Source organism: Elgaria multicarinata, chromosome 23, assembly GCF_023053635.1.
Source record: "Elgaria multicarinata webbii isolate HBS135686 ecotype San Diego chromosome 23, rElgMul1.1.pri, whole genome shotgun sequence".
Taxonomy (NCBI): domain Eukaryota; kingdom Metazoa; phylum Chordata; class Lepidosauria; order Squamata; family Anguidae; genus Elgaria; species Elgaria multicarinata.
In genome coordinates this window covers 4,283,904-4,310,886 of record NC_086193.1, presented here as the reverse complement: position 1 = coordinate 4,310,886, position 26,983 = coordinate 4,283,904, and the positions used below count along the sequence as shown (strand labels likewise).

Genomic DNA, 26,983 nt, shown 5'->3' with positions numbered 1-26,983 from the left:
AAATGACCCTGTTACTTTAATGAAAACCTTCTGGCTTGATCTTGACAGGTCTTCTAGAGGTTCATTCTTCCAAATTCCAAGAGGCTTAAACGGAATGAATCAAAGAACACAAAATTCCATTTCAAAGTTTGAATTTCATTTTCTCTTTTGTTTTTGTTTAAAGCAGGGCAGTCCAATGTGAAAACTGGAATATCTTCTGATGGCGTGTCAACATGTGAAAGTCCAAGAAAGTAAATAGCATTTTATGCAATTTCCACGTGGAACCTCTTCATCCTTCTTCTGTTATGCCGTAACTCACTTAAAACTTTTGCATTTCTCTACGATAACTTTTAAGGTGGCTTCGCTACACTGCCTAATCACGCAATCATATATTACAATATGTTTTATGCCATATGTCTATGGGTAGAAATCTTTTGCTTTCAAACTTGACATTAACCTTTCTTCTAGTGCATTTGCGAAGCTAAACAGATGTTTTTATATATATATATATAAAAAAAAAACTTTTGTCAGGACTAGAAAAAAACATTTGCTAAGTGATATCACTTTCGAATGATGTGGATTGACCACTACAAAATTAAGACGTGCAGTATAAGTTTAAGTCCTGGGTCTTTCCCTCCACCTCATTTAAAAAAGAAAAAGCTAGAAGAAATAGATTGAAAAGTACCTGGCTCTGAATGTTGCTCTTCCAAGTCCTGTAGCAAAAATGGAAGGGGTGAGGAGAGAAAGGTTAAATAGAGCAATGAATGTCTGTAGTAGTTAACACTATATTAATAGTGAAATCTTAAGCATGTTTATTTAGAAGTCTCACAGAATTCAATAGGACTTACTACCAGCTTGTTACTTACACTCTGCCACCAATGTGCATGGAGTTTTACATTGTACAAAAGGAGAGGTCCCTACTCTGAGGAGCTTATAATTTAAAATTCGACAATGGAAAAGCAACTGAGAAAGGGGAGAAAAATAGAGGAAGGGGTAAACAGGGGAAGAATATAGCATTATTTCAGGCTTAGTTACACCAGGGCACAGAAACCAGGGAGTTGTGCCAGTGATTGCATTCAGGATTGCAGCCTAAAACTGTTGCTATCCCAACAGGAAAACAAATTCACCACCAAGGGCTGTCAGGTTAAAGATGAGGGGAAACTTCGAAACTGTAAAAGACATTCGACAGTGGAACAATGTGTTCCGGAACTGGTGGGCTCTCCGTTGCTGGAGGAATTTAAACAGATGCTGGATGGCCATGAATTGAAGATGGTTTCGTTGCAAGAATCGACATGGCAGAGTCTGCATTGAGCAGGGAGGTGAGGCTGGAGGGCTTCGAATGTCCCAATTAGCCAACACTTAATTTGTAAGCGTCCAGGATTTCTCCAGCCTTAGTTATAATTGCTCAAAGAGTTATTAACAGGGTAGTGTGGATGCTTTTAGGCCTTGTGGATGTGGAGAAACTATATATTTTGAATTGGGGGGGATTGCATGTTACATCTCTGAATAACATTTCCAGTAATCAATGAACAGGACTTTGGGGAGTCCTACAAATTTATTGGTCCCCTCTGCATCTCATCATAGGCAGAATAAATTAAACCATAAAAGGGGGGGGGGAGACTGAACATTTTCCACCTTGATGCAAGTGGCAAAATCCAGCATTTCTTGGTGCAAAATGTGGGTGACTCCCCCACCTCAACGTTTTCTACAGTGCAGAGTGAAATCAACCTTGGCCACAACCAAACTGAAAGCAAAAATACAAGTTTCAATCAAAAGGCCCATGTTAAAGCAACGTGCGACAGCAATCTGCAGGGTTTGTTGCAGCAATTAATCATTGCTGGGTCTGATGTGAAGGTATATGGCATTTGTGAACGTCCCCAATGCCTGGCATGAAGGCATCAGCAACAGAATAATGGTATGCATTATCAGTAGGAGCGTATATCTGCTGCTGAGTTTTAAGAGGGAGAAAGCAGCATTGATAACCTATGGCCAGAGTGCTTGGAAAAAAGCGACACAGCAGCTACTTATATAAAACCAAATGAATCAAAGACAGATCAATAAAATGAAGAAATACATTGCACCCACTAGCTAAAACCCTTTCAGCAAATAGGACATCATAAAAGCCAAAAGCCTTATTAAAAAGTACCGTATTTTCCAGCGTATAAGATGACTGGGCGTATAAGACGACCCCCAACTTTTGAGAGGATCTTCCTGGGTTAAAAAGTCATCTTATACTGGGTGTATAAGACGACCCCCAACTTTTGAGAAGATTTTCCTGGGTTAAAAAGTAGTCTTATACGCCAGAAAATACAGTATGTGGAAAAACGTCAAAGATAAAGCCAGCCTGGCTTCCTTTGGCAGGGAGTTCTAAGGTCTCCTGGGAGCAACCACGGAGAAGCCCCGTTTTGCATTCCCGCCAAATGTGCCACCAATAGTGGTGGGACAGAGAGAAGAGGGCCTCCTGTCCCAGAGGCCAACATTTCCAGAACAGTGAGCCATCTGGCATGAGAGCTACTCACTCTGAAATGGGTTGGTGGGTAGTTTAGGGTTTTGTTTTGTTTTTAAAGCTGGAACAGCTTATGCAAAGGCTGTCATGGCGAGATGCAGCTGAAGGCCCAGCAAAAACAATGGAAAGCAAAACAGCCCTCCTGTGTTGCCAACTTTAAGCTGTAAAACACATTATGCACAAGCCAAGAGTCATGGAAATTGAAGTGAGCAGCTGAGGTGCCCAACGAAGACACTATTCACACTGGGAGAGACGGGGGGTTAAGTAGCCTTTGACTTTATGAGTTAGTCGGCAGCCAGAGCCCATGTTGAAAGCAACAAATTGTTTAAAAAAAAACCAATAAATTGTTGACTCTAGAACAGGAACGGGCAAAGGGCAGGTTGAGCAGCTCTCTAGGTGATTTGAGGTATTTCAGCAAAGGCTTCTGACTCCCAATTGTTTAACAGCAACGACATTTTCTATCTAAATTAGGGTACTGAAATGAGGAAAGCTTCAGGTGAGTGGACTTCTGTATGAAAGGGTTGTGAGCTGTGTTCAGTTCTAGAACTGAAAACAAATTCCTGGGTTCGGAACGTGCTCAAGGGGCTCCCAGTGATTTAACTCTAAGGATATGACGCTGGTTGGTGAATTTTGGGATTGTAGCACGCACAAGTCTAACGTCTGTTCACCCCAACTCCAGAAAAGGAAGAAAAGGCCATGAGAAGAGACTGCCATGTTACCTTCGCTGCAGCTAAATCAGGTGAAGCAGCATCGAGCTGGTCATCAAGTTCTTCCCCATTCTCCTAAGAAAAACAAACAGTGATACGTATTCACTACAGAAAGTTGTTAACTTTATTTCCCTTGAGCAAAAAGAATAACTGAATTGGGCTTGTGGAGTCTGGGCTCCACAATTCAAGAAGGATGCAGACCAGCTAGAGCGTGTCCAGAGGAGGGCAACCAGGATGATCAGGGGTCTGGAAACAAAGCCCTATGAAGAGAGACTGAAAGAACGGGGCATGTTTAGCATGGAGAAGAGAAGATTGAGGGGAGACATGAGAGCACTCTTGAAATACTTAAAAGGTTGTCACACAGAGGAGGGCCAGGATCTCTTCTGGATCCTCCCAGAGTGCAGGACACGGAATAACGGGCTCAAGTTAAAGGAAGCCAGAATCCATCTGGACATCAGGAAAAACTTCCTGACTGTTAGAGCAGTGCGACGGTGGAATCAGTTACCTAGGGAGGTTGTGGGCTCTCCCACACTAGAGGCCTTCAAGAGGCAGCTGGACAAGTATCTGTCGGGGATGCTTTAGGGTAGATTCCTGCATTGAGCAGGGGGTTGGACTCGATGGCCTTGTACGCCTCTTCCAACTCTGCTATTCTATGATCCTATGAACTGTGGCTAAAACATGAACAACTGATTTCTTAGGACTCTAATTGCGGAGTAGTTAATCATATCAGCCAGCTGCTGAACCAACCACACAATATTTTATAGAACTAGTTCATGACTGCCTGTTACCAGCCAGCTTTCCCCAACAATGGCTTAGTCTGTGTGAGGGCAGGGGATGTTCATGAACGTTCCAACTTCTAAAGTGTAAGTGCCAGTGATAGACTGCTGACATACAGGGACTGGAGAATGAAAGAAAGTGTGTGATGCTGGCAGTTAGGAGAGGTATATATGCCCAAAACTGCAAGGAAAGAATGATGACCATGTAAGGTTGCAAGGGGATGAATTTCACATACTGGCTTTAACTAGGCAGCCCAAAACTTTGGTTGTGAATCTCCGCATGTAACACACCAATTATCTACCTCGCTTTCCATCAGCTGCTCTGGAGGCTCTTTCATTTCAGTATCAATATTGTCTTTGTCAGAGTCAAGAATGTTCTCAGAACTGTAGTCATCTCCACAATCCACGGCACTGGTGTTATCTATTTCGGCTTCGTCTAAAATGCTAATATCCATCATGTCAATATCCTGCAAGTTATCCGAACTTGCTTCAATATCCTCCTGTAATGGGGATGGGGTGGACAAGATTATTATTATAACAGACCATTGTCACTGTTCTTGAAACAGGTTTTTAAAAGAAACTCTGAATTCGTGCATCCTATTCTCCCATACCTGTCCATCTCTTGAGTTCTCTTCCAGTCCATTGTCATCGCCACCTTCTTCCTCAGGTTTACGGCCTAAAAACAGTGCATAATTCAATATTGACAGTTTGCTTGCTATATATATTTCTACAAATACTTTACATCAAGACAATGTTCTAAGGTTTAAAAACAGGGATGGCTCACCAGCAGCTTTATAAGCTGAAAGCAAGGCCAAAAGCAGTTATTTTGTCCTTCCCCATTTTAATCCCAGTATGGTAAAAGGGTTACCTAAGCTTCACTGACTACGGGGGGAGGGAGGGGGAGTTTGCAAGTGGTAAAAATATATGTATTCCACCCTGGGGTTTGTATATTAGACGTATTTGCAAACTATACATTTGTACACTACAGTTCTGAATTACTGATTGCTAGATAGCGCTAACTTTGTTGTGCCACCTATGCTGGTAAGAATGTTCAGTTTCTGGTTCCCAGACCACTGCCTGGAGAACAAAACAGTTCCCAAGAATAAAAAAAGTTTCAATTCCTGGCTTAAAGCACAGAATGTGAGCTCAAAGATATCTCAAGAACAAAACAAATGTGGTTTTACCTTTAGAAGTGTTCACACTATCTCACCACTGAGGAATTAATTTTTGTATGGACAATATCACCCCACTCCAACTTCCTAACTTGGAATTATTGGCATGATTGGCCACACTGACTCTGAAGGAGCAAACATGACATGTCATGAATTAGTTGATCAAAAGCCATCATGATCATTAATCCCACCGACGGTGAACTCCAGTGGTGAGTGCAAACAAGACTGGAGACAAAAATTAGGGCATTAAGAAACTAGAGCGACAATCAGCAAGCTCTGGTGAATCCTGAGGTTTGCAGAAGTGTACTTCTCCCTCCTGAGATTCTAGCTGAGTCCACAGCCTTGGAAGGGGAAAGCCACTATATCCTTATGGTCCCTGGGACACCTAACCTAGGACCATAGGGTTCCTCTGTAAGCCAGAAATTTGGTACTAGTTTAAAACATATGCTTACATCTGTGCAAAGGAATCGATCTAGAAAGAAAGCAGGTGCCCACAATTTAAAAGCACATTCTATCTGAATAGCAAGCCAGGAGCGAGAGCCACTCTGTACCTTTCACAGTTCTTTTGGGGGTTCTCTTGGTAGTGATCTCCGAAGCCACTGGGATTTCATCAGGATTCCCTCCTTCCTCCTCAATGGCCTAATTAGGAAGGAACAACTGTGAGCATCTTGGGAAGAGCAAGTGTCTATTTTTGTTTTATATACTTCCTGCACATCTGCCCCATAAGGAGGCCCAGGTCCCATCGTGCCTCCCTAGTTTTTACCTCTTCTTCCTTTCACTCCTAATCCTTGCTCATCCCTTTCAGTTAATCGCTTTTTATAACCACAGCCCCACCCCCGCATTCCCGCCTTTTAACTTCAATTTGTTCCCCCCCCTCCCATCAGCAAAGTATTCCCAATGTCCTCAGTATCCATCTTCCTTCTCCCTTTATTTCCCTCCCATGCATCCCGTGAACACCCCATCATTCCCCAATTCACCTCCTGGGTGTCTTTCCATCATTGCCTTGTTATTGCCGTTTTACGATAAAATGCAGAATATCAACATGACTTCATGCTCACTTTGCCCCACCACCCCATGGCAAACTTTCTGCAGTACCCCCCAATCCCTCTAACTCAATATTTCACCAAATACAGCTTCCTCCTACCACCCCCATTTCCCCTTTACCCCATCTCCCCCCTCTCATGCTCATATGGGCCTTAACCGCACTGCGCTCCCTTACTCACCACTCACCCTTCCACTACTTACTCTGCACCCCAAATTCCCTCCCCACTACAGAATTTCTAATTTTCCACTTTTCCTCGCTCACTACCCCTCTCCCCCCGCACAGCATCCCTTTAGTCCTCCTTTTCCATCTAGCTCCTCCTCCTCTTCTTTCTTCCCTCCGCTCAAATCATTCCCTTCACCCCCCACGCAATGCACACACCCCATTTCCCCATACTTTCCCTATGCCTCCACCATTCACCACCCTTTTCCGCCCCAGCTTATGCTGGCTTGAGCTCTCCCCTTCCCTCCTCCCATCCCATCCCTTCATCTGACGACCCCCCTCAGCCTTCCCTTCTGTAGCAAACCCCCCTTCTATCCCAGCCTATCCTCCCTTTAACCCCCACCTCCGCTTAATCCCCTTCCCCCAGCACGTATCATTCCCCTCCCTCAGCACTTCCTTATTGTCATAAGGTAAAAGCAGCCATGCTGGATAAAACCATTATACTAATTCTGCAGGGGAGAAGATTGATCCAGGCCACCTGGGAAAATCACGGCTGGGGCAAGATGGGCACGGAGCTTGTTGCCCTATTTTTTTATCCCCTCGCCTAAGGACAGCCAACTCCTCTTTTCTTAGGCACATGTAACTTGCCACGTTTTCAGCCCTTCTACCTTTAGGGAATACTCTCTTGGGTCTCTCAGACGAATAGAAGATCCATGCTGGATCAGGCCCAAGGCCTACCTAGCCCAGCACCCTGTTTCCCGCAGTGGCCATGAGAAGCCTCAAGAGCAACAAGCTTCTACTATTGCTGCTGCCGAGCAGCTGGTGTTCAGACACAGCCTGCCTCTGACCCCGAAGGCAGCACATATGGTCATCGTGACTCATCATCTTTGATAGCCTCGTTCTCTAGAACATGTCAAACTCCTTCTAAAGCCAGCAAAGTGATTTTATTTTTACGTATCATATTTCTTAGCAGCTTTTCAAAACAGGTTATAATACGAATGAGTAAAACTCAATATAAATTTATATAAGCACCATAAAAAAACCTCTATCCTATTGCAGCAAATCCCATGAGCAAACCGTGTACTGCATGAGGAAATATTTCCTCTTGGCTGTCCTGAATCTCCCACTTCATTGGATGACCCTGGATCTTACCACTATGAGACAGGGGAGAAACCTAAGCACATAAGAAAAGCCCTGATGCTGGATCAGACCCAGGCTCCAACTAGTCCAGCAATATGTTCACCCAGTGGCCAAGCAGCTGTCAACCAGGAACCCACAAGCAGGATGTGAGTAAAACAGCACCCTCCCACCCATGTTCCTCAGCAACTGGTGCATGTAAGATCCAGAAGACTCTTATGATGGACGATTTTGACAGCAAAATGGATCCTCCATGCACAAGGGCAGTCTTGAGTAAACACTGTCGTCATGAAAGACGGGAGACCCTCATGTCCCGGTTATGGGCTTTCCAGAGGAGCTTGCCTTGGCCACTTTGGGAAGCAGGATCAGACAAAATCAATGATCTTATTCAGGAGGGGGTCCAGGGCAGATCCATCAATGGCTGTTAATTAGTGCAGCTAAAAGAACCCCCATGCACAGGGGCAGTGCACTTCTGGTTAAATGCTAAAGATTAACAGGGGAGGGCTGCTTCCGCTGCCTTCGTGCCCCTCCTCTCCTCCTAATTCCATCCCTCCTCTCCTTAGCAAAGCTCCCTCCTCAATTCTTTCCCATTTTGGCCCCCTCCCACTATTCCCTACAACCCCACAAATTCCCGTCACCCCATTTTGGAACATCTGCTATGCCAACTCACGATATAAGGCAGGCCTCCCCAACCTGACGCCCTCCAGAAATGCTGGATTGCAGCTCCCATCATCCCCTGACATGTCAGGCTGGTATAAACTTACTTATTTGTGAGGACAACTGCTATGCCAGCCCATAAACATGAAGCTGCCTTCCCCTAACCTCACGCCCTCCAGATAGCCTAGATTGCAAGCCCCATCAACCCCGGGCAACGTGGCAGACCAATATAATACTTTGAGAAGGGGATGGAAACTTGGCCTGCCAGTCCATAATACGAAGAGGCCTTCCAGGCATGCTGGACTGTAACTCCCATCATCCCCAGACAATACAGAATGTAGTGCCTGAATTTGCTATGCTTCCCCCCCTCTTCCTCCTCCCTCTCAATCCCCTTTCCTTTTGTGTCATGTCTTTTAGATTGTAAGCCTGTGGGCAGGGACTGTCAAGAAATATTTTTGTTAGCTGCCGCGAGAGCCTTTTTTGGCTGAATGGCGGGATAAAAAAGCTTAAATAAATAAATAAAAATAAATATTGCAAGTCTATCTAAAATGCTACTTTGCAGGAGAATTTTGACCTTCCAGCCCATATGAAGCAGCCTTCCCCAACCCAGTGCCCCCATACATACTGGACTGCAATTCCCATTATCCCTGGGCCATATGACAGCCCGATACAAAAGCACACGTCTCCAAAGTGGCGCCCTCCAGACGTGTTGGGGCTTGCCCACCCAGCCACGTCCCCCATACTGGGGGTGTGCGGGGGATGATGGGAACTGGAGTCCATCCCTTCAGGCTTAGGAAGGGGGAATTTGGTACTAGGTACGCTGGGCTGCAACTCCCAGAAAACACGGTAGCCCAGTATAAAATGATTCTCTGCGGGGGAAGTCTGGCCTGCCAGCCCATAATATGGAGCAGCCTTCCCCCAAGCCGGCGCCCCCCATTACGGAATGGACTGCAACTCCCATCATCCCTGGGCCTGATATATACTAAAAGCAGAGGTTCCCAAGCCGGCGCCCCCCATACGGAATGGACTGCAACTCCCATCATCCATGGGCGCGATATATAAAAGCAGAGGTTCCCAAGCCGGCGCCCCAAATACGGAATGGACTGCAACTCCCATCATCCATGGGCGCGATATATAAAAGCAGAGGTTCCCAAGCCGGCGCCCCCCATACGGAATGGACTGCAACTCCCATCATCCCTGGGCGTGATATATAAAAGCAGAGGTTCCCAAGCCGCCGCCCCCCCATATGGAATGGACTGCAACTCCCATCATCCCTGGGCCAGATATATAAAAGCAGTGGCTCCCAAGCCGGCGCCCCCCATACGGAATGGACTGCAACTCCCATCATCCCTGGGCGCAATATATAAAAGCAGTCGTTCCCAAGCCGGCGCCCCCCATACGGAATGGACTGCAACTCCCATCATCCCTGGGCCCGATATATACTGAAAGCAGAGGTTCCCAAGCCGGCGCCCCCCATTACGGAATGGACTGCAACTCCCATCATCCCTGGGCCCGATATATACTGAAAGCAGAGGTTCCCAAGCTGGCGCCCCCATACGGAATGGACTGCAACTCCCATCATCCCTGGGCCCGATATATACTGAAAGCAGAGGTTCCCAAGCCGGCGCCCTCCAGAGGCGTTGGGTCTTGCCCGCCCAGCCACGTCCCCCATACTGGGGGTGTGCGGGGGATGATGGGAACTGGAGTCCATCCCTTCAGGCTTAGGAAGGGGGAATTTGGTACTAGGTGCAACTCCCAGAAAACACGGTAGGCCAGTATAAAATGATTCTCTGCGGGGGAAGTCTGGCCTGCCAGCCCATAATATGGAGCAGCCTTCCCCCAAGCCGGCGCCCCCCATACGGAATGGACCGCAACTCCCATCATCCCTGGGCCCGATATATACTAAAAGCAGAGGTTCCCAAGCCGGCGCCCCCATACGGAATGGACTGCAACTCCCATCATCCCTGGGCGTGATATATAAAAGCAGTGGCTCCCAAGCCGGCGCCCCCCATTACGGAATGGACTGCAACTCCCATCATCCCTGGGCGTGATATATAAAAGCAGTGGCTCCCAAGCCGGCGCCCCCCATACGGAATGGACTGCAACTCCCATCATCCCTGGGCCCGATATATAAAAGCAGAGGTTCCCAAACCGGCGCCCCCCATACGGAATGGACTGCAACTCCCATCATCCCTGGGCCTGATATATACTAAAAGCAGAGGTTCCCAAGCCGGTGCCCCCATACGGAATGGACTGCAACTCCCATCATCCCTGGGCCTGATATATACTGAAAGCAGAGGTTCCCAAGCCGGCGCCCCCCATTACGGAATGGACTGCAACTCCCATCATCCCTGGACCAGATATATACTGAAAGCAGAGGTTCCCAAGCCGGTGCCTTCCAGAGGCGTTGGGCCTTGCCCGCCCAGCCACGTCCCCCATACTGGGCGTGTGCGGGGGATGATGGGAACTGGAGTCCATCCCTTCAGGCTTAGGAAGGGGGAATTTGGTACTAGGTGCAACTCCCAGAAAACACGGTAGCCCAGTATAAAATGATTCTCTGCGGGGGAAGTCTGGCCTGCCAGCCCATAATATGGAGCAGCCTTCCCCCAAGCCGGCGCCCCCCATACGGAATGGACTGCAACTCCCATCATCCCTGGGCCCGATATATAAAAGCAGAGGTTCCCAAACCGGCGCCCCCCATTACGGAATGGACTGCAACTCCCATCATCCCTGGGCCTGATATATAAAAGCAGAGGTTCCCAAGCCGGCGCCCCCCATACGGAATGGACTGCAACTCCCATCATCCCTGGGACCGATATATACTGAAAGCAAAGGTTCCCAAGCTGGCGCCCTCCAGAGGCGTTGGGTCTTGCCCGCCCAGCCACGTCCCCCATACTGGGTGTGTGCGGGGGATGATGGGAACTGGAGTCCATCCCTTCAGGCTTAGGAAGGGGGAATTTGGTACTAGGTGCAACTCCCAGAAAACACGGTAGCCCAGTATAAAATGATTCTCTGCGGGGGAAGTCTGGCCTGCCAGCCCATAATATGGAGCAGCCTTCCCCCAAGCCGGCGCCCCCCATTACGGAATGGACTGCAACTCCCATCATCCCTGGGCCCGATATATACTGAAAGCAGAGGCTCCCAAGCCGGCGCCCTGCAGAGGCGTTGGGCCTTGCCCGCCCAGCCACGTCCCCCCTCCCGGGGGTGGGGATGATGGGAACTGGAGTCCGGCCCCTCAGGCTGTGGGGAAGGGGACGGGGAAGGGCAGAGGGCGGCGCTCACGCTGCGGAGGCGCTCCAGGAGGACGCTCTTGTTGCCGCCGCTGTCCAGGTTGCGGCGCTTCAGCTCGGCCCTCAGGTCGATCACCCGCAGCTCGCTCAGGCGCCGCGTCGACCCCGCCGCAGCGGAGGAAGGGGAAGAGGAGAGGGCCGCCGCCGCCGCCGGCGCCTCGTCTCCGGCCGGGCCCGCGCCCGCCTCAGCGCCCGCCATCCCCGCCGCTTATCCTCTCATACAGCGCGCGGAAAAGAGCGGCTCCGCGAGGTCCCCTCAGACAAAATGGCGGGAAGGCCTCGACCCGTAGACAAGGCACCGCCGAGCGAGGGGGGGGAGGGGAGAGCGCTCGCACTGCGCCTGCGCGCGCCTGCGGAGGACGTCGACGGAGCAGAGGGAGAAGGAAGAACGGGGCGGGGCGAAGAGCCGCGCGCGTGCGCAAGAAAAAGAGAGCGCGCGAGAGAGAGAGAGACCTGAGGGAACGATGGTACTGCGCGCGCTAAAGGGGACAGCGACGGGTGGGGCGGGAAGGTAGCATTGCGCATGCGCGCGCTGAAGGAGGGGGGGAGGAAGAAACGGAACGACGCACGCGCAAAATGGGAGTGGGGGGAAAAAGAGAGAATACTTGCAAAGGAAAAAAGAAGAAGAGCGACGGCGGTGCGTGAGGCACGGAGGGCGCACGCGCAGAAGCAGGGAAAGGGGGTAGTTCTGCGCACGCGCAAAGGAAGAACGGGGTGGGGTGGGTCGGTAAAAAAAAAAAAAAAACCCAGCAATGCGCACGCGCCAAAGAGCGCAAGATTTCTTCTATTCAGGCCCGCATCCTAGAGATAGAAACGATGAGAGTTATAAACGAAATACTTGGATGATTTCTCGTTTTAGTAGAAGTTTCCTTAGACTTGGTTGTTGTTTTTTTTAATTATTATTATTATTATTATTATTTATTTATATAGCACCATCAATGTGCATGGTGCTGTACAGAGTAAAACAGTAAATAGCAAGACCCTGCCGCATAGGCTTACAATCTAATAAAATCATAGTAAAACAATAAGGAGGTTGAACATAGTGGAACATACTTACGTTACAAGGGATTGTAACATTTATTTATTTATTTATTTATTTAGAATATTTATATTTGTAAAACGGCACAGGTCGTGTGTCCAAACTCTTGTCTTAAGAGCTGTCGGTATCATGTTTACGGGAAGCAAATTAAAATAAAATAACCGCAAAATAGAAGAATACATGCTTTTAAAGCAGGATTAATTTTATTTTATAAGGATGTGGTGTTATTGGGCTCATGTTACAGGAAGGCAGATTCCAGCTGGACATCAGGAAAAACGTCCTGACTGTTAGAGCAGTACGACAATGGAAGAGGCAGGTCATGGGCTCTTCCCCCCCACCCCCCAGAGGCCTTCGAAAGGCAGCTGGACAACCATCTGTCAGGGATGCGTTAGGGTGGATTCCTGCATTGAGCAGGGGGTTGGACTGGATGGCCTTATAGGCCCCTTCCAACTCTACTATTCTGTGATTCTTTTTATGCGTGTCTTTTATTAGTAGTGGTAGCAAATTTTCGGAATACTTCATTACAAAGCTTAACAACAGAAGTACTAAGGCCGCATCTACACCAAGCAGGATATAGCACTATGAAAGCAGTATGAAAGCAGTGTATGGTATGTGTCAATGGGCCCCAACGGTTGTCAGTGCACTTCAATACCACTATAAAGCAGTAGTGTGGCTCCTGCTTCTCATATACTACTTTCATAGTGCAATATTCTGCTTGGTGTAGATCTGGCCTAAGACTGCCATCCTATGCAGATTTACTAGGGAATAAGACCCATAGAGTTCAGGTCTTACTTCTTAGGATTGCACTGCATCCTCGAAGCCAAATGTTTCAGCTTTGGAGGGGCTTATCTTCAATTCAATGCATCTAATGTTTTTAATAGTTTCTGGTGTTGCCTTTTTTAAAAGTACCTTTTAATCATAAAGAGCCCTGCTGGGTCAGACCAAGTGTCCATCTTAGCCCAGCTCTCTGTTCGCACAGTGGTCAACCAGCTGCCCACAGGAAACCCACAAGCAGAACATGAATGTACACCAGTTGCTGGGGAACATGGGTGGGAGGGTGCTGTTTGTGGGTACCTTGACAACAGCTGGCTGGTCACTGTTAAGAACTGAATTCTGGACTAGATGGAACCTTGGTCTGATCCAGGAACGCTCTTCTTACTATGTGCAATTTACAACATTACGAGTACAACAGCACTCTCCTGCCCATGTTCCCCAGCTACTAGTGTACATAGGCATCCTGTCTATGATCCTGGAGATGGAATTCAAGGTATATGGAATTAAAAAGAAGGGGGGGAAATGTTTTAGAGTTTTAAATTTTGTATTCTTGTTTTTATCTCAATTTTAGGATTTCTGTAAACCGTCCAGAGAGCCCTGGCTATGGGAGTGGTATAGAAGTTTAATAAATAAATAAATAAAATAAATTTTGTGTGTGTGTATGTGTGTGTGTGTGTGTGTGTGTGTGTGTGTATATATATACATATATACATATATATATATATATATATATATATATATATATATATATATATATATATATATATATAGGAATAAACTCGTAACTCCGTCCTTTCTATAATTTTGCTGCATTTATAGTCGCGGCTACGCATTGCGTAATAATCGAACGTAAATTGCGCAGGCGCGGCTCCTCCCCCTTTGTTTCATCTTTCCGCCTCACCCGCAGACGAATGGCTCCGCCCTTTCACCTTCCCAACGACGAATGCGCGTCTTGCCCAGATAAATGCGCACGCGCAGAAGACTCACACTCTCTCTCGCTCTCCACTTTTCCGTCCGGGGCGGGGCGACCCCGCGCGTGCGCGCTGAGCACCCCGGCCGCCATTTTGTGCGCTGAGGGAGGACTTGCGCGCCAGGCACAAACTGACTTTTCCAGCCGACTTTCGTGATTGTTATTATTTTACTGGTTGGGAGGCTGAAGTGATTCCTGAGGAGGGATAAAGTCCCGGTTTTCCACAGCGGGGGCTTCTATGGCGGCGGACAGCCAGGCCGGGCTGGCCGCTGAGGCGACGTTTCCCCTCAGCGGCGGCTCGGAGAGCTTGGGAAGCGGCGGCGGCGGGGCGGCGACGACGACGACGCGGCGCCTGAGCGAGCTGCGGGTGATCGACCTGAGGGCCGAGCTGAAGCGCCGCAACCTGGACAGCGGCGGCAACAAGAGCGTCCTCCTGGAGCGGCTAAAGAAGGTGAAGAAACGGGCGGGGGGGAGGAGGGCGGCGCGGGAAGGGTTAAGCCCGCTCTGCGCATGCGCCGCCGTGCAGGCCTCGCGTGGCCCATAGACTCCAAATTAGAGCCTTTCTCGCAGCTGCGCTTCCGGGTTCGCTGTGGAATTGTGCTTGGGCACCATTCCCTCTTTTTGGAGGAGGGGTTGTTAGCAGAGGTGCCTCCGTTTTGTATTATGATTAATAATAATAAAAATAATACATTTTTCTTTTTCCTAAAGCTTTTAAAGCTTGATTAAGTTAAATCAAGGGTCTCTGCTTCCCTTGCTGGGCTTCGTCCGTTTTCTTCCGCTGCCCCTTACGCCTGGGACGCTCTTCCAGGACATTTGGGAGCTACAAGTTCAATCGCAGCTTTTAAAGCTCAGCTAAAAACTTTTCTTTTTCCTAAAGCTTTTAAAGCTTGATTAAGTTAAATCAAGGGTCTCTCCTTCCCTTGCTCGGCTTCGTCCGTTTTCTTCCGCCCCCCCTTACGCCAGGGACGCTCTTCCAGGACATTTGAGAACTACAAGTTCAATCGCAGCTTTTATTTATTTATTTATTTTATTTATTTAAGCCAAAAAAAGGCTCTCACGGCGGCTTACAAAAGTATTTCTTGACAGTCCCTGCCCACAGGCTTACAATCTAAAAAGACATGACACGAAAGGAAAGGGGATTGGGAGGGAGGAGGAGGAGGGGGGAAAGGAAAGCAAATTCAGGTACTACAATCTTAGTTGCAAAGTTCAGCAGTTACAGTTGGTAGCAGGAGGGAGGGGGCTCTCAGCTGGAGCTGGACCCAGGCACGATGGAGAGGTGCCTGGCTGCTGCTTCCTCCCTCACTGGTTGGTAGCAGGAGGGAGGGGGCTCTCAGCTGGAGCTGGACCCAGGCACGATGGAGAGGTGCCTGGCTGCTGCTTCCTCCCTCACTGGTTGGTAGCAGGAGGGAGGGGGCTCTCAGCTGGAGCTGGACCCAGGCACGATGGAGAGGTGCCTGGCTGCTGATTCCTCCCTCACTGATGGCCTCTGCAGAGACAGTTGACAGCAGGAGGGAGCGGGCTCTGAGCTGGAGCTGGACCCAGGCATGATGGAGAGGTGCCTGGCTGCTGCTTCCTCCCTCACTGGTGGCCTCTGCAGTGACAGTTGGTAGCAGGAGGGAGGGGGCTCTCAGCTGGAGCTGGACCCAGGCACGGTGGAGAGGTGCCTGGCTGCTGCTTCCTCCCTCACTGGTGGCCTCTGCAGAGGCAGTTGGTAGCAGGAGGAAGGGGGCTCTCAGTGGAGCTGGACCCAGGCATGGTGGAGAGGTGCCTGGCTGCTGTTTCCTCCCTCACTGGTGGCCTCTTCAGTGACAGTTGGTAGCAGGAGGGAGGGGGCTCTCAGTGGAGCTGGACCCAGGCACGGTGGAGAGGTGCCTGGCTGCTGCTTCCTCCCTCACTGGTGGCTTTTAAAGCTCAGCTAAAACCTTTTCTTTTTCCTAAAGCTTTTAAAACTTGATTTTGTTCTGACTTTTATACTGTTAGTTTTACTCTCCCCTGTGCCTGTTTGGTGCATTCTCTTCCCCTCCTTATTGTTTTATTATGATTTTATTAGAATGTAAGCCTATGCGGCAGGGCCTTGCTATTTTATTGTTTTTCTCTGTACAGCACCATGTACGTTGATGGTGCTATATAAATAATAATAATAATAATAATAATTACTGCTGTTATAAATGTGTCGGTCTTTAAAGTGCCCCATGACTCTTTGTGGTTGCGTGTGTTCATTTGCTCGTCTTCCTGGGATAGAGGTGAGAGCAGTCTCCCCGTTCCATCAGGCTGCAGGAAACAGTGAAATATAAAAACATAAGCAGAAGGCTGCTGGATCAGCTCCAGAGATCCATATAGCCCAGAAATCTGTTTCCCACCATGGTCAACCAGGTGCATCTTGGGAAGCCCATAAGCAGAACATTAGGGTGTTCTCCAGCAACTGGTATTCAACAGCACACTGCCTCTCATTCTGGAGGGATTATGTAGCTAACATGGCTAGTAGCCACTGATGACCTTACCCTTTATGAATCTGTCTAATCTAGGATTTTAGCGCGGCAGATTCTCAACACCAACTCCACCAAAAGGTAGCAGAGAATATAGGAATTCCCAAGCCTTCTGCATTTATATCATAACCAAAAAGTGAGAGGGCTTTAGGAGATGAAGTATGTAAAAGTACAGTGTATATGCATGCTAGTCAGTGGTGCGAAAAGGCCGAGGCAAGATTTGAACTGGGATTCGTAGCTCAATTTCCTAGCCGCTACACTACTCTAGCTTCTGCCTTTGCAACCTTCTGTTTCTGGGGTGGACACAATGCCATCCAGTCACAGCTGTGCTAAAATTCAGGTGCGTTATAGCTCTTTTGGCCAGGGAATAGCCCCGAGGAATTTTCAACAGTTGGTATTTACAAGCCATGATGTTTGTGCTCCTGCTCTAGATGAATGATAGTCAAATACTTAAAAGGTTGTCCCACAGAGGAGAGCCAGGATCTCTTCTCGATCCTCCCAGAGTGCAGGACACGGAATAACGGGCTCAAGTTAAAGGAAGCCAGATTCCGGCTGGACATCAGGAAAAACTTCCTGACTGTTAGAGCAGTACGACAATGGAACCAGTGACCTAGGGAGGTGGTGGGCTCTCCCACACTAGAGGCCTTCAAGAGGCAGCTGGACAGCCATCTGTCAGGGATGCTTTAGGGTGGATTCCTGCATTGAGCAGGGGGTTGGACTAGATGGCCTTGTAGACCCCTTCCAACTCTGCTATTCTATGATTCTATGGGTTAAACACAGCTGTATCTTTGGACTGTAACTTTTATTTAACTTCCCAGAAAGCTTTAGCTATTGGGCGGTATAGAAATGCAGTAAGTAAAAATGATTTTTAAAACCTGTGTTTTCCCTCTAGTACATTCTCTGTGAAACGCAAGGTCGCTCGGTTTAAAAACAGCAACGTTGTGTCTCTTTAACAGGCTATTGAGGAGGAGGGGGGAGACCCTGACGAAATTCCCATGGTGTCAGAAATAATCCCTAAGAAGGCGCCCAAGAGAAGCAGCAAAGGTATGCAAAAGAATACATTTCCATTTCTTTGGTTAAGTGAGGAATTAAACTTAGTGGAAATACAGATTCAGGGCAAACCCAGTCCCCCACCCCTCCGAACAAAGAAGCCATATCTTGTCAAACAGGCGGCCTGAAACACCCCCCCACCCCCCACAGCTTTAGCTGTATTCAAAATTTACATATCGGATCAGATCCGCTTTTCTTGTGCTTTTTGAATAGGTTGGTTAACAACAGATGCGGATGGAGGTCTCTGATTCATAGGGTCGCCATAAGTCGAAGCTGGCTTGAAGGCCATAACTAATTAACTGTGCTTTTTACTCCTTTGGCATCTCAGCAGAAGTAGCTGGAAGCTGAGTCCAAATGCATCTCCACTCAAAAGAAAAACCTCACTGTGTTCAAAGGGCCTTACTCTCTGGAAAGTATGGGTAGAATTGCAACCGGAGGCCCTGTTCTCACAAGCAAACGTGTGTCAGGGCTGCACTGCTGTAATAATAATAAAATAATAATGTGAACGATGAATGAATTACTAGCCTGCAAAAAGTTTCGACTAACTTGCTAGGGGGCAGGCAAAGGAGAGGCAAAAAGCTCCATCTTTCTTCCAGCAGCCTGCTGCATTTCTGTGCTGGTGGTGGTAGAGCACGTCTTCCCCTCAGCTGGCAGCCCACTTAGTTTCTGTACTGGGTGCAGGGGAGGGACGGAGCACCCCAGCTCCCCTCGGCCGGCCAGTTTACTCTGCTGCATGGAATTCTCTGTAGTCAGTGACTACCAGATGAGTGCTGGAATACAAGGCTATTTTATAGAGAGGAGTGTTCCACTGTACTTGCCCTCCTCCAACATCCAGAAGCAGCACAGAAAGATAGGTATATATATATCATTTTATTACATTTATATCCTGCCTTTTTCCCCCCTTTTGCAAGGAACCTCAAGGAAACGTACGTGTGCCTTCTTCATGTTATGCTCACATCAACCCAGTTGTGGTGTAGTGGCTAAAGGGTTGGTCAGGGAGTCAGGAGATCTGGGTTCTAGTCCCCACTCAGACATGGAAGCTCACTGGGTGACTTTGGGCCAGTCACAGTCTCTCAGCCTAACCTATTTATTTATTTATTTTTATTTATTTAAGGATTTTTATGCCGCCATGCAGCCAAAAAAGGCTCTCACGGCGGCTTACAAAAGTATTACAAAACCTACCTCACAGGGTTATTGTTGCGAGGATAAAATGGAGAGGAGGAGGATCGTGTACACCCCCCTGGGTTCCTTGGAGGAAAAAGGCGGGACATAAATGCAGTAAATATATAAATAAAACCCTGCAAGGTAGGTTAGGGGATATATTAGCTCCGGACTGCATCTATTGGCCTGTTCTTTGCTGGCATGTTCCTCTTTCCTTCCTTCTCTTCTGCGGTTTCTCTTCTTTCGAGTTGAAGCCTAATCAGTTTATTTTCCCATCCCCTCGAGGCAAGATGGTTTCTTGGGTGCCCTGGTAGCACTTGGGGAAGGGGAGGGTCCAGCCCTGGGTGATGGGCAACGGCAGCTCCCCAAGTTGCGTCTCCCATCCCCGTAGGGCAAGATGTTCCCCAGAAGCCCTTTAGCTGAAAAAGGCTCTGCAAACAATTAACAAAGACCAACATTAAAACCGTCTCTGCCCTGAGGCTTATGATGTGTACATGTAGTTAATGCCTCTGACCTTTTCAGGGCGCAGGCCAGAGGAAGAGGGAGTTGAAGACAACGGACTTGAGGATGATTTTGGAGACGGGCAGGTATGTCTGGCCGGCTGTTGCCGCCGCAAAGTAGCAGTTCTGCGTTGAAGTCCCAACAACTATTATATATGTGGCTTTTTTTCTTTTCGCAGGAGGATATTGAAGCAAGTTTGGATAACTTGCAGGATATTGACATGATGGATATTAGTGTGTTAGATGAAGCTGAAATAGATAACGGCAGTGGTATAGACTGCCAGGAGGATGGGAGTGCTGATAGTAGACTTGACTCCCTCTCTGATAGTAAAGAAAATGCTGGTGCAGAAAGGAGAGAAGTTCCTGAACAGCTTGCAGAATGTCCTGTAGGTAACCCGGAGGCACCTCCACCCTTGTCAGATATTAACGAAGAATCGAGGGAAATGCCCGTAGCCGTGGTATGCATCTCTTAAAAATGGGCGCAATCGCATCGCTAAATCACCCCAAACGTTTCTTTCTCCAAATTAAATTAGCCGAAATAATCTGGGGAGCTAAAAATAAACTCCATGAGATGCATCCTTTTTGTGTGTGTGTGTGTGTGTGTACTGCGGTGTACAGCCATGGCACTCTGGACTAAAACTGATAAGTTTGAAATGCATGCGTCATGAACACCGTCCCTAGTGACAAGAATCCAGAGAGAGTTTTGATTTCAAGGTTAAAAGCTTTGTTTTTGCCATATGCATTCCCATTGCTCATCGTCCTGTGTGTTAGAAAAGCGTGTGGAACCCTGGGTTGACTGCAGCCCAGCTCGTGACTTGGTTGGACTCAAATATTTATGTAGCCCCATTCTCTGTGTGTTTGACTGAGGATCCATGAGGAAACTCATAAAAGCCACCTTAGCTACACAGTACACTGCAAACAAAAGGGACCAGACACACAGGCCACAGCTAGACCAGGGTTCGCCTCTGCCTGAGCACTGGATCCCCTGTGTGTCACCTAGATGAACAGGTTTGACCCCTGAACGATCCAGGGATAAACCTTAGGTCTAGCTATGTCCACAGTTTATAATGCCATTAAGCAGAAGTACTTAAGGTTTCAGCTAGTTCAGGCTGCAAAGTTAAACAGGCTTACTTGGAAGTACTTTTGTGAACCAATTCCAGAGTAAAGTGCTTTGTATTGGGATGCTCCTCCCAAATTCAGTGTGACTACTCTAGCCTGTAAAGTGTTTTAATGTGTCCTGAGATCTTGGGACAGGGAAGGGGAGAGAGCTAGCCCAGTTCGTTGGACACAGAATTGTACTTGGATCTGGGAGACGTGAGCTTTAAGTCCCACTTCTAGACGTCTCCACCTTTGCAAATTAAGAGTGCTACGGAAACATCACTTTTGGACTGGGAGGCAGTTCGTGCGTAATGCTGAGGCCGCGCCAGAAAGCATGTGCTCCGTAGGGTGAAAAGGTTGTTTGAGGCTTATAGTCAGGAAGACATGTGCATCATGGGCTTTTGCAACGTGTTTAGGGTCAGTGGTGGATGGCACCAGGGCTCGTTCATTTTGGACAGGGCAGGGTGTCCCGTGATGGGTTATTTCTTCCATCCACCAGTTGAAGCAGGACCTGTAGAAGTGTTGGGCTTTCCCCTGGAAGGGACAGGCTCCCTCAGAATTTTGGAAGAGCTTCAGGCAAGGAACTTCCCTGGCCAGGGGGTAGGTGAGAGGGTTGAGTGGGGTTTTTGAAACCTCAACAAGTCTTAAATACCACTGGTAGGTGGAGAAGAGTTGTCCCTTGCTGGAGGAGTTGTCCAGTTGCTGAGGAACATGAGCAGAAGGGTACTAGAGTTACGTTCACGCCCCATTGGGGCATCTGTTTGGTTACTGTGTGAACAGAAAGCTGGGCTAGATAGACCCTTCGTCTGATCCAGCAGCGCTCTTTCTGTTCATTGAGAGACCCAAGAAGTAGAAGGACTGAAAGTGTGGTGAGTTGAATATGCCTAAGAAAAAAAGAGCTCACTGTTCTTCGGCTAGGGGATAAAAACATGGCATCAAGCTCTCTGTTCCTGTCTTGTCCAGCCATGCATTTCCTAGGTGGCTTGGAGCAATATTTCCCTCTGCAGAATTAGTGCAATCGTAGCCTAACTCACAGGGGTCTTTGGAGGATGAATGGGAAAAGGACTACGAAGCGCACTATGCTTGAGTGGTGTAGAAACCAGTGATACTGAAACACTGGTGTTACTGTTAATAGTAAGCACCTAAAGGTACGTTAGGTGCTGTAGAATAAATATATCCTTCTGATGGGCTTATTGTCCATAAGATTACAGCACACACCCTTTTCTCTTTCACACCTACGAAAGCCAGATACAGGAGAGAGTGATGGGGTTGAGGGTGGAGGAGTCTGCACCATGCCCATAATGACCTTTCTCTGTCTTCCCCCAGTTCTTTCTCTGTCTTCCCCTCTCCTCCCCCTATCAGGCTTATTAGTTCATGGCAGCTTCAAACCATGGGCCCTGTGGGAGCTGGGCAGATTCCCTGCTGCCCACACCGCAGTCGTTTTGCTGCGGAGTTTATTGCTCACTGGGTTCCTCCAGCCAATCTAGTCCTGTTTCATCCTCTTCTCACTGTAATTGCAAATGCCGGGCTCAGCGGCAGGGCGGAATTGGCAGTAGAATAGGTTGTCCAAATCTACGGAGAGGAAAGGCGTTGCAGTCAGACCTGGTTGTGGGTCGAGATTGTATCTGCCTCATTTTCCCTTGCATGCTGTCAGAAGGCTGAGCAAAGCTTCCCCACCCCTCAACTTGCGTAGGCAGGATTCTCCCTTGTGTCAACGCGCTGAAGATGCACACGAAATGCGGTCTTCGTACTTTAGGCCCCTGCTTCTTAAAGCAGCATCTTTTGGATCTTTTATATGTGTCTGGGTTTGGCCAACGATATGCGTCTTGCTCACCAAACAACCTACTCTGACTGCGTTTGTAAAAATTGGATCAAGCAGAAGTAAAAGGTGGTGTAGAGAGGCGGGTAGTAATCCAGAAGCAAAGCGCTCCCTGGAGAGAGAATCATGAACCATTGCAGCAACACAACCATCTCCACCTCCACCAAAGAGTTGTTGTTGTCATTGTTGTCATAGTTTTTGTTTTTAAATTTCCCCAGCTCCATTCATTGCTGTTTTGGGAGAGCTAGCAAATATTCATTGACTCCCAGCTATTTTGCACGGAGGGTGGGAGGGATGAGGGGGTGGCGTGGGTGGGCTAAAAGGCTTTGCTTGTTCCTTCTTTGGTTATTTTCAATAAAGGAATGGTTGCTTTTTGAGAAGATTGAAGCTGCTTTTACTTCTTTTAGGTAGAGGGCGAAGATGCGGGAGGCACTCTCAATCTGGCATCCTCTGACTTTGCGAATTTGAAGGTAACCTGGAAAAACCCAACACTTTGGTTTTATCTATCTGAAATTCTAATACAGGAAAAGGCTAAATGTTGACTTTCTGGTTGGAGACTGCAGCGAGTAGCGTAGCCGACGTGTTTAGAGCCTTGCAGTTCACATCCCCTTCTCTCCTCCTTCACCCCTGCCCCCAGGAAGCAGATCATGAGCAACGGCAGATCGGGCAAAACTGCACCTGCATGTTCGTTAGCCAGGAGCACATGTGGGGCCATGCGGTGCCCCCGCAGTGTCTGTATGCAAGCTCTCGGCAGCTCCTGATCTGACGGATGCTTTGACATCCATATTGGGCAGAAAAGGGGGGGGTGCAGAAGAGCTTTGGGGTCACGAGCATGTTGTAGAGTTGTGTTTCTTTGAATGAAACAAGTTGTGTTTTTAATAACCTACGTCAGAAATGGAAGCTTGGTTGCTATTGGTCATTGGGAGAGCTCTTGGCTTGGTGGAGGGAGGATTGGCTAAATTCCCTGAAGAAGTGAATTGTGGAATGAATTCCTCAGATATCTGTTTGAAATGTATTTGGGTTTTTTTTAAAAAAAAAAAGCAGTGAAAAATTCAGTCTGAATCGGGGATAATTCTTTTCCATTTCCCCATCTGAAGGCAGCTATGTTATTCTGTCCTGGTGCAGCTGTAATGCTGCGTAATTGCCTCGTTGCAGTTAGGCTGTCAGGGCCGCCCCGTGGGCTTCTGCCTCTGCATCACAAGCCCTATGCGCCTTTTTTCTCTGATTCTGTGTCTTTGCAAAAGGGACACATCTAGAATGAGCGACGCAACCAAGCTGAGAACTGGAAGTGTAGTTTCTGAATGTTCCTGCATCTACATAGGAACCAGGAATGAAGGTAGAAATCCCCCAGGAGCTCCTGGGGGATTTCTACAGGGGGCACAGAGCCTGCACCTCTATAGTAGGACATGGCCCTCAGGTACAAACAAGTGCCGTGTGTCTGTGTCAATCACCACTTATAAAGGGCCTAACGTTTTCAAACCATTGTACAGAGATAAAAAGAATGAGACAGCCCTGCCTGCCGGGTCATAATCTAAGAGACTCGATATACAAGGAAAGGAAGGAGTTAAGACGAGAGCAAGCATTGGAGCAGAGCTGTAATTAGCGGAGGGCTCATTCTCCCAGCGGCCCACGGCAGAGGCCAGAGTGTGCCTTCCTATAGCTTTGCGTTCCCCAGTGTATCTGGCACTCGGATCAGTGTGTCTTTTCCTGAGAGGGAGGAGGAAGCACGCTCCATTCAGCTGTGCTTCCCCTGCCTGCCGATGGGGCTGATCTGGTTTTTCAGCTTGCTGTTCTTTCCTTCGTAAGACGCTGGGGAGACAGCCTGTCACTATTATTGTTGACTCTTCTAAGACGACCCAGGAGTTCTCAAATGGTTCCTTTTGATCTCTCGATCTCTCTCTAGCTTTGATTTTCATCTTGCCGCATGATGAGGTTTTTAAAAAAACATTTTTCTTGTTTATTTTAATAGGAACTTGAAGATTTCCCCTTGGAATCAGGTACTGTTCTTTAAAAACATGCGGCTCCACCTGTCCTCTGACCCGAACCTTCCGCATAGGTTTCCACACACAAATTCCTTTAGTTACTCTCTTTGGTTTTATTCCGTTAATATCTATAGATAATTCTAACTGGTGCACAGTCCAAATCACGCGCACACACAAAAGAGAAAAGCCACAGAGATTGGAAGGTTGGTCATATCACCAGATCTGTAACAGCACCCTCTGTTTTTATTTCACATGACCAGTCTTTTGAGAACAGGTGACTTGCTTTAAATCCCTTAATTGGGGGGAGCAAACTGAGCCTTACAAGGAGCGAGCCCATGTGCAGAGCAGATCTTGTGATATTACACAGCGCCTCAGTACTGTAACTTTGACTAGAGAAGGGCAGTTGAATTGTAAAAGTAGGGACCGAAAACGTAAGTGGATACTTGAAGACGGAAGATGGGTTGGTCATGGAAATTCGTTCCACTTTGCCTACTGGACTACAAACGTATTCCAATTCCATTCTGAAGTTGTTCCGGTGTTCACATGTGGACTAGCCTCCTTAAAGGAATGTCAGTAAAATCTGGAAGCTGAATTGTCAGAAAGGATGGACACAGTCTATATAAGCATCCTGGACTTTGGAAGTTAGGTTCTGGAAGACTGAAAAAGTTCTGCCTGAAGACAGCCAAAGGACAAGCCGGGAACGCCGTGCATAAAGGTTTTTCTTCCTTCTCTCTTTCAGGCGGTGCTCCGATAGCCATGTTAGACTGCAGTTAGTTTTAGGCGTTTGAATGTGATATACCCGAGGGTTTTCCAATCTCTGTGTGTAGCGTGAGCCGTTCTCTCCGGGTTAGTCTGGCAGCCATGCCCGTTCCGCATTTGTCTTTGCTATGTTTCCCTGGTGATTAAACCTTGTGCCATTCTATTCCTGTTAAATCCATAGAAAATGAGAAAATGCTCGACATTTTGGGTGACACTTGTAAAACTGAGCCCCTTAAAGAAGACGCTTCTGAAGCGGAGGAAGCGAATTCCCCGTTGCCGGGCAAAAAGGCAGCCGAGGACGAGGAAGATGCGCTTGCCGCCGCCGTTCGTCCGGACGAAGACCTCTTAGATACGGACAGCCAGTCAGGCCAGGCTGCGGCCCAGACCCAGGAGGAAGAGGAGGAGGAAGAAGAAGCGAAGCACTTAGTGGTAGCGAAAGGGGAGCCGAGCGAACAGACAGTTGAGGAAGCCAAGCTGGACTCTGACTCTTTAGCGGTAGAGAGCAGGAGTGGTGGAGGAGGAGGAGGAGGTGGAGGTGAGAGTAGCAGAGCAGCCCAAACTGTGGAAGCCGGTAGTGAGGAAACTCCGGAGACGGACGCAGGTCCCCAAGTGGTTAGCCAAGATGCCGAGAAGATGGAAGCCAAGGCTAATTGTGAGGAAGAGTCCTCTGCCACTAGAGAGTCCTCTGCCAAAGAGGGTGGTGATCAGAACACGAGGTTTGTTTTTTCTCCGTTTTAGACCAGATGCTGTCTTTTTTTCTTCCCCGTTGGTCGTGTATGAATGCAAATGCATTGTGATTCCTCCAGTGACCCTGTTGAGGGCCTTAACGAGATTTTGGCTTTATTATTCTAAGCAGAAGCTACTTTTATTTGTCCTTGCACACTTTTTTTTGGTAGAAGATGGTTTGATTTTTGATTTTGTTTTTCCCCCTTTCTTTCTTAAACGTTTGTTTTATATCTCGGTCTTCCAAGGTTGCATTCTTAACCTTTATCCTGTGTAAGCAGTTAGCTCTGTTTTGGTCACCTCTGACCTCCCTGTTGGGTTTTTGAAAGCCTTTCTCCCCCCCCACCCCACCGAAAGAGTTAATTCTCCTTTCAGAACTGAGTTTTCTGGTAGGTATCTGATCATAGCACATGCAGCCTTGCCCTGCCCTGCTCTTTTCCCGTGTGGCCTGTTTCTGATTCAAGTAACGTTCTTCCTTTTTCTCTTTTCTTTTTCTGTCTTTAGCTCTAATGGGGATACAGAGGCAAAGAGCGCTCCAAAGGAGGAGAAAGGTAAGCTTTTAGCCGTAAGAATTCTTGTCCCGGTCATGGCAGCTTTAACTTATCTCCTGATTTCAGCGAACGCCCTGGGAAATTAATGATGTTTTGTCTCACAAAGCAAGACACCCAATCCTTGTGCTTCTGTGCCCTGTGCTGTTTATTCCAACCTTGGCTACGTTGGCTGGAGCTGATGACTTGCCAAAGGTCACCCAATAAGCACCCAATATGCAGCATAGCTGCCTGCAGGTGTGAGCCGTTGTCACCCCAGTGTGGATGCACCTGGGCAAGGTGCTTGAGCGGGTGGTTGCAGGACAACTCCAGGCACTCTTGAATGAAACGGATTATCTAGATCCATTTCAATTGGGTTTCAGGCCTGGTTTTGGAACGGAAACTGCCTTGGTCGCCCTGTGGGATGACCTCTGCCGGGAGAGAGACGGGGGGAGTGCGACCCCATTGGTTCTCCTGGACCTCTCAGCGGCTTTCGATACCAGAAGAAAGGGCCACAAGACTTTTGGGTTTTGTGGGGGATGGTGTAATAGAGTTTGATGCTAAAGATTGGGGGTAACGAGATTTCAAATCTCCACTTGGCTATGGAACTTGCTGGATGACCTTGATTTTCTCTCTCAGGATGTGTGACTGCCCCACGGTCACAAGT

General features: G+C 48.1%; 2 protein-coding genes across 7 annotated transcripts in view; one reads left to right on the top strand and one right to left on the bottom strand.

The window, feature by feature from the left end:
* LOC134412980 (scaffold attachment factor B1-like) overlaps window positions 1–11,680 on the bottom strand; it is a 42,108-nt gene extending 30,428 nt beyond the window's left edge. Inside the window, exons 1-6 of the mRNA XM_063146994.1 lie at window positions 11,421–11,680; window positions 5,692–5,779; window positions 4,580–4,644; window positions 4,271–4,468; window positions 3,205–3,267; window positions 665–692 (exon numbers count right to left, since the gene is read on the bottom strand). Coding sequence (XP_063003064.1) covers window positions 665–692; window positions 3,205–3,267; window positions 4,271–4,468; window positions 4,580–4,644; window positions 5,692–5,779; window positions 11,421–11,627 — 649 coding nt within the window. The 5' untranslated portion in view covers window positions 11,628–11,680. The remainder of the gene's footprint in view (window positions 1–664; window positions 693–3,204; window positions 3,268–4,270; window positions 4,469–4,579; window positions 4,645–5,691; window positions 5,780–11,420) is intronic.
* A 2,619-nt stretch (window positions 11,681–14,299) lies between these two features.
* Window positions 14,300–26,983, top strand: part of LOC134412979 (scaffold attachment factor B1-like) — a 40,282-nt gene continuing 27,598 nt past the window's right edge. For 4 of the 6 annotated variants that reach the window (XR_010026446.1, XR_010026447.1, XM_063146988.1 and 1 more), the window contains exons 1-8: window positions 14,300–14,662; window positions 17,654–17,741; window positions 19,431–19,495; window positions 19,588–19,866; window positions 22,733–22,795; window positions 24,295–24,322; window positions 25,248–25,782; window positions 26,294–26,340. Coding sequence is in view for 4 of the 6 variants with exons in the window: in XM_063146988.1 (XP_063003058.1) it covers window positions 14,450–14,662; window positions 17,654–17,741; window positions 19,431–19,495; window positions 19,588–19,866; window positions 22,733–22,795; window positions 24,295–24,322; window positions 25,248–25,782; window positions 26,294–26,340 (1,318 nt within the window). In the remaining 2 variants the exon portion in view is untranslated. The remainder of the gene's footprint in view (window positions 14,663–17,653; window positions 17,742–19,430; window positions 19,496–19,587; window positions 19,867–22,732; window positions 22,796–24,294; window positions 24,323–25,247; window positions 25,783–26,293; window positions 26,341–26,983) is intronic. The other 2 variants (XM_063146991.1, XM_063146993.1) reach the window with 2 other exon arrangements.